Genomic DNA, 6876 nt, shown 5'->3' on the forward strand with positions numbered 1-6876 from the left:
GCTATACTGCACACAATACTGTGCTGTAGACTATACTGCAGGCTATACTGTACTGTAGGCTATACTGCACTGTAGGCTATACTGCACTGTAGGGTATACTGCACTGTAGGCTATACTGTAATCTGTACTATGCTGTAGGCTATACTGTACTGTAGACTATACTATACTGCCGGCTATACTGCACACAATACTGTGCTGTAGACTATACTGCAGGCTATACTGTACTGTAGGCTATACTGTACAGAAGGCTATACTGTACTGTAGGCTATACTGCACTGTAGGCTATACTGCACCGTAGGGTATACTGCACTGTAGGCTATACTGTAGTCTGTACTATGCTGTAGGCTATACTGTACTGTAGGCTATACTATACACAATACTGTGCTGTAGACTATACTGCAGGCTATACTGCACTGTAGGCTATACTGCACTGTAGGCTATACTGTAGTCTGTACTATGCTGTAGGCTATACTGTACTGTAGGCTATACTGTACTGTAGGCTATACTATACTGTAGGCTATACTGCACTGTAGGCTATACTGCACTGTAGGCTATACTGTACTGTAGGCTATACTATACTGTAGGCTATACTGCACTGTAGGCTATACTGTACTGTAGGCTATACTATACTGTAGGCTATACTGTACTGTAGGCTATACTATACTGTAGGCTATACTATACTGTAGGCTATACTGCACTGTAGGCTATACTGCACTGTAGGCTATACTATACTGTAGGCTATACTATTCTGTAGGCTATACTGCACTGTAGGCTATACTGTACTGTAGGCTATACTATACTGTAGGCTATACTGTACTGTAGGCTATACTATACTGTAGGCTATACTGCACTGTAGGCTATACTGTACTGTAGGCTATACTATACTGTAGGCTATACTGTACACAATACTGTGCTGCAGGCTATACTGTACTGTAGGCTATACTATACTGTAGGCTATACTGTACACAATACTGTGCTGCAGGCTATACTGTACTGTAGGCTATACTATACTGTAGGCTATACTGCACTGTAGGCTATACTATACTGTAGGCTATACTGCACTGTAGGCTATACTGCACTGTAGGCTATACTGTACTGTAGGCTATACTATACTGTAGGCTATACTATACTGTAGGCTATACTGTACTGTAGGCTATACTGTACTGTAGGCTATACTGTACTGTAGGCTATACTATACTGTAGGCTATACTATACTGTAGGCTATACTGCACTGTAGGCCCCTCTGTACTTCCGTTTGATTTCAGCTTTCTGCGATCAGGGACCTCTGGTGGTGAAGAATTGGCAGTCATTTTTTAAATAATTATTTATGTTACATACAACGTGTATCACGTTTAAGAAGTGGTTACTTATGATATCCAGCCAATCTCAACTGATTGGATATCGATGTCTCATTCTGTCATAAGGAATGGGTCAAGACGCAGCATGCGTAGAGTTCCACATATTTTAATAAATAGAAACTCACCAAACAAAAACAAACAAACACAAACAAAACGTGACGTTCTGGGGCCTGTTGCACAAAAGTAGAATTAAGACATCCGGGATAAATGACTCAGCTGAGCTCAATGAAGCCAAAACATGTGCGTCCAGGCTTAATTGGTTGCACAAAGACCAAGCCAGGATGAGCAGACACGGATTCATTAAGCCAGGTGAAACCAATCCTGGATAGGTGCGCGCTCACGGCTCACTCAAATAGACCCCGCCACAGATCACAGATTAACTGATTTACCATGGCAACTAGAGCCGCGTACTTTTCCCCGTCGGAAGCACAAATCCTCATGGAGGCATACGAGGAGGTAAAAGATATAATTAAGAAGAAAGGCAACACCGCCACAGTGATAAAGCAAAGAGAAAAAGCGTGGCAAAGTATTGCAGACCGCCTGAATGCGTAAGTAGTGCACAATTACACACTCACCGCTCCGCTGAAACATCACAATTACAATTCAAATATTTAATTCACATCTCCAAAAATGCAGTTGTACTGTAATTATGAAACGGTTAAATTTTTAATTGAAATGCACTGCAGATATGAGTGAAATTGTGTAAAGTAACTCCATCACACTGTATAAAGCTATGATACATTTTTTGATATTTTTACTGAAAACAAGACAAAAATACCAAGTAATTTTTTGCAGTGTGACTCCATTAAATGTGTGTGTGTGTGTGTGTGTGTGTGTGTGTAGATTAAACATGAACGGGCCAAAACGGACATGGCAGCAGGTCAAAATCAAATACAAGAACATTCTGCAGAATGGTATGGTCCCTGACTAATATTTAACAAAGCACAAGCATATATTGTACCCAGAAGGTGCCTGCTCACACATTGTCTGTACTGTTTTAGCAGTGAAAAAGAATACCCACAGACAAGGCACGGGTGGTGGGTCACCAAAGGCTGACCTTACCCCAGCAGAGGACATGGCCTTGGAGCTAAATAAAGGCAGGCCCGTCTTAGAGTGGATCCCTGGGGGGAAAGAGACGAGCATAGGTTCCTCCCAAGATGCCACCCGCTTCATTCAAGGTATGTCCTTCCATCTCTACATGGGATACAACCACATTCATATTGAATCAATTTGGACTGTCTGACTTTGGTTTACCTATTGCCTTGCAGTGTCTGGCAGCACTGTGTTCCTGTTAGAGCCACCAGCACAAGCACCAGACGATGCTGATCCAGTGAGTACTCCATCAAAGGCATACTGTAGGCCTGGCATGTCTTGTCTACTAGCTTCAATATGAATCCGATTAAATGTGATAGGGTGAAGGCCCCAGTGCAGCAGCAACAGCACATGATGGAGACGATGATGAGGAGGAGACCATCTCTCTGGATTCCAGAAGGCATGAGGTATCATGTTAAGACTGTGAAAGTACTATTTACTCTACAATGGTGAGGAGTCCTCATCAAAATCAAAAAATCTAATTTCTTTTACAGGACCCAGATGCTATACAGTGGGAAAACCAGCCTGGCAACATAGTGCGTATTAATAAAAGGACACCACATCCTGCCAAATTCCAGCTGCGCTAATTGTATTGTGTTCACAGAGCTCACAAGCTATCAGAAAGTTGTATGGCAACCACCTCCGGCGCCAAATAGAACTGGCAGACATAGACATTCAGTACAAGAAGAAAAAGATGGAAAATCTTGCACTGGAGTCCGAAATAAAAAAGAGGACAATTAGGAAACTGGACCTTGAAATAAAAAAACTTGAGAGGGAGGTGAGATATGCCTTCAATGTACACTGTATGCTAACTGTAACACAAATGTATTAATCATTATTTTTCTTTCCTCCCCCAGCTCCAAGAAGATGACACAGCTCAAAATAAAAATTAGGTATATTCTCGTAAAGTCAAGTGAGCCATGACATATGAGCTCTTATTGTGAGCACACAGGACGGTGGCATCTTTCTAAGGTTTTTTTTATTTTCCCAGCAATCAGTACAACCAAGTCATCGTTATAAGGCATCGCCCTCTTTTGCCCACCCCCCCAGCACCAGGTGTGGCCACTAGCCTATATGAAGGCCCAAAATTGTGTGTTCCTTTCTGCTCTGACAATGGCATGCCCATTCGTGCGAGATGTGGTGGATGAAGAAGCACTTGTGCTGAGGAGAGCCTTCAGGCGAGAAAGGGTCTTCAGGGACCGGTTGGACCCACTGGCCTTCCCTGATGACCATCTATATGAAAGATACAGGTTTTCTGCAGATGGCATCAGGTATCTATGCAGACTACTGGGTCCCAGGATTAAGCACCGCACTGCACGGAGCCATGCACTGAGTGTGGAGCAAATGGTTTGTGTGGCCTTGCGCTTTTTTGCTAGTGGAGCCTTCCTGTACTCAGTGGGGGATGCAGAACAGCTGAACAAGGCCACAATTTGCCGCACAATAAGGAGTGTGTGTCTGGCTATCAAAGCATTAGCAGATGTCTTCATCTCCTTCCCTGGCCACAGAAGACTCTGTGACATCAAAGAGGAGTTCTATAGGATTGCAGGTAAGAGGATCTACAAATTACAGGACAACTGTTAACACATAGTAGGATACTCATTACTTTGTGTGACAGGTTTCCCCAATGTCATTGGTGCAGTGGACTGCACACACATAAGGATAAAAGCCCCCTCAGGTGCCCATGAGGCCGATTTTGTGAATAGGAAATCCTTTCACAGCATTAATGTTCAGGTGAACATAACTTTTTGATATTGTCCATTGACGAACACTCTGCATTGCCAGTGATGTGCATTGATTGGTGTAATATTCCTCATCTTATGATTTCAGATGGTCTGCAATGCTGACTGTGTGATCAGCAATGTTGTGGCAAAATGGCCTGGCTCAGTCCATGACTCCAGAATCTTTCGGGCCTCTGAAATCTATCAGTGCCTATCACAAGGTAAGCCACACAACCCCTATTTATAACCATCATGGCTGTGTCAAGAATATCACTGTGTTTATGAGGTAGTAATGATGAGATTTTGTGTTGACAGGTGAATTCTCTGGTGTGTTGCTGGGAGACAGGGGGTATGGCTGCCAGCCTTTTCTCCTGACACCTTTCACAGACCCCCAGGAAGCACAGCAGGCCTACAACCATGCCCATGCCAGGACCAGGGCCAGAGTTGAAATGACCTTTGGCCTCCTGAAGGCACGCTTTCACTGCCTTCACAAATTAAGGGTCAGCCCTGTTAGGGCATGTGATATTACTGTGGCTTGTGCTGTCCTCCACAATGTGGCCTGCCTGAGGAAGGAGAGGGCCCCCAGAGTGCCACCAGCCATGGACTGGGACAATCCGGCAATCTTCCCTGATGACGACAGTGGTCGGCTGCTGAGGGACCAATATGTGTTGAATTATTTTAGTTAGTATGTGTGCTTTCAATTTTGGTTAAATATGTCCTGCGGTGGCAGAGGAATTTGGGTTTTTTTGGGTTCGTTTTTTGACGAATTTGGCCTCTTATGTTTGTGCGGTATACTGTGTGTAATACAAGGCTGCAGGGAGGCTACTGCATCCATTCATTTGTCTGTTCAGTTGATGTGTATGGATTTGTCCTGCATTTATTTTAGTGTGCAGACATGCAGGGTGTGTTATATACAGACCTTTGAATGTGTATGTATCATTTTGTATAATATGCTTGGATTCTGTGCTTTCCATCTTGTAGAGTCACTGTGACTTCAGTTTCGAAAGGAGCTGATGGTTTACCTGCTTTGTTTTGTCCTTATTCAATAAAGGAACATAATGTTACACATTGTGTTTTTATATTCATATGGAATGTGTATTTGTTTATATGACAGAGTACTAGGGCCACACTGAAGAAAAAGGATAAAGTCATAAATTTATGAGGCTGGTTCTTTCTGCAGAAAAGCTACATATTGTTTTTACAGTTTTGATACTTATGACAATGTGATACTTAATATTCTGGCACATCAGCATGTCTTTGTTTATGAAACCATACTGAAGTACAATTTCACGAAATGCCCCACATCTGTCATTTTAACAACTGTCCTCCTTTAAAACAACTGGTTACAATATTATGACTTGTGTTTTTTTCCCCTCTGTGGCCCTAATATTCTATCATTTTATATATAGCCTTATAGTCTATGGGAAACTGTAAATTATCTAATGATAGCAACATCATCTAAAAATCATTTTTTATCCAAAATCATTGAAATTAATGATCACAAACGTTTAAATAATAACAGTGGGTCTAGTTATATGTGATAACAATGTATAGTGAGCAGTGAAATAACTATTGGTTTCCATTTGTGGTGACTGCTGACTGACATTAGGGATGAGATTAAATAGATCCTGGAATTTAGCCTGGTCTGGAGCAGGCTAGCTCCACAGAATAAATCTCCATGGTAATTTATACCATAACATATCCTCCTGCCCCCTATCCATCTTTAGTGCAACCGGATTACGGATCAATTGAGCCAGGATCACCAAGATATCCTGGCTTAATCCCTTATCCTAGTTTTGTGCAACAGGCCCCTGGACTACTCACAGGCAGTTACACAAACACAAGATCCCACAAAGGGGAAATGGCTGCCTAAATATGATCCCCAATCAGAGACAACGATAAAAAGCTGCCTCTGATTGGGAACCATAACAGGCCAACATCGACATATAAATGCCTAGATGACCCACCCTAAATCACACCCCGACCTAACCAACAGCGGAGAGCTGACACCGAGCGCACCGGGCTGTGAATGCGCACTGGAGACACAGTGCGTATCACCGCATAACATGGTGCCTGAACGGTCACACGCTCCTTAAAGCGAATGCGGGGAGTTGGCTCTGTTCTGAAACCTGGCTCCGCCAACCAGCCCGTGTACCCCCCCCAAAAAAAAATTTGGGGGCTGCCTCTCGTGCTTGCGTCTTAGTTGCGAACCCCGGAGTCGTCGTTGATCCTCCTTCGCTGCCTCCGTCTGCTTCCCCGGTAGGCGTTCATATCTCTCCAATACCTCCTCCCAAGTCCAGTCTATTCTCTCCTCAACCTCCTCTATAGACCAGGATGCCATCTCCTCCCGAGCACTCTGCTTGGTCCAGTTGAGGTGGTGGGATCTTCTGTCACGTTCGTCATAAGGAATGGGACCAAGGCGCAGCGTGTGTAGAGTTCCACATATTTTAATAAATAGAAATCACCAAACAAAAACAAAAAAGCACAAACGAAACGTGTCGTTCTAGACTACTCACAGGCAACTACACAAACACAAGATCCCACAAAGCACAAAGGGGAAATTGCTGCCTAAATATGATCCCGAATCAGAGACAACGATAAACAGCTGCCTCTGATTGGGAACGATAACAGGCCAACATCGACATATAAACGCCTAGATGACCCTAAATCACACCCCGACCTAACCAACATAGAGAATTAAAGGTCTC

At 43.4% G+C, this 6876-nt stretch overlaps 1 protein-coding gene across 4 annotated transcripts; it reads left to right on the forward strand.

Annotated features, from left to right (window-relative positions):
• Positions 1-1542: 1542 nt before the first annotated feature.
• On the forward strand, positions 1543-5253 carry LOC139533675 (putative nuclease HARBI1). 4 transcript variants are annotated; one of them, XM_071331924.1, is made up of 10 exons: positions 1543-2272; positions 2360-2536; positions 2627-2688; positions 2771-2857; positions 2945-2986; positions 3055-3228; positions 3308-3343; positions 3442-3996; positions 4278-4389; positions 4484-5253. In XM_071331924.1, exons 8-10 carry the CDS (start codon positions 3928-3930, stop codon positions 4852-4854), a joined length of 552 nt encoding a protein of 183 aa, XP_071188025.1. In that variant the 5' UTR covers positions 1543-2272; positions 2360-2536; positions 2627-2688; positions 2771-2857; positions 2945-2986; positions 3055-3228; positions 3308-3343; positions 3442-3927; the 3' UTR covers positions 4855-5253. The 4 variants fall into 4 exon arrangements, with proteins under 4 accessions (XP_071188025.1, XP_071188027.1, XP_071188026.1 ...); XM_071331926.1 differs by having other exon boundaries at positions 2627-2857; XM_071331925.1 differs by having other exon boundaries at positions 2771-3228.
• The last annotated feature ends 1623 nt before the right edge of the window (positions 5254-6876 follow it).

The sequence above is a fragment of the Salvelinus alpinus genome, chromosome 11, assembly GCF_045679555.1.
Source record: "Salvelinus alpinus chromosome 11, SLU_Salpinus.1, whole genome shotgun sequence".
NCBI classification, from domain to species: Eukaryota; Metazoa; Chordata; class Actinopteri; order Salmoniformes; family Salmonidae; genus Salvelinus; species Salvelinus alpinus.

Coding starts and splice junctions, on each gene's coding strand:
- LOC139533675 (XM_071331928.1), top strand. CDS start 3,928: ATGTCTTCATCTCCTTCCCTGGCCACAGAAGACTCTGTGACATCAAAG. Junction 3,997..4,277: donor GGAGTTCTATAGGATTGCAG/GTAAGAGGATCT, acceptor TTATGATTTCAG/ATGGTCTGCAATGCTGACTG. Junction 4,390..4,483: donor CTATCAGTGCCTATCACAAG/GTAAGCCACACA, acceptor TTGTGTTGACAG/GTGAATTCTCTGGTGTGTTG.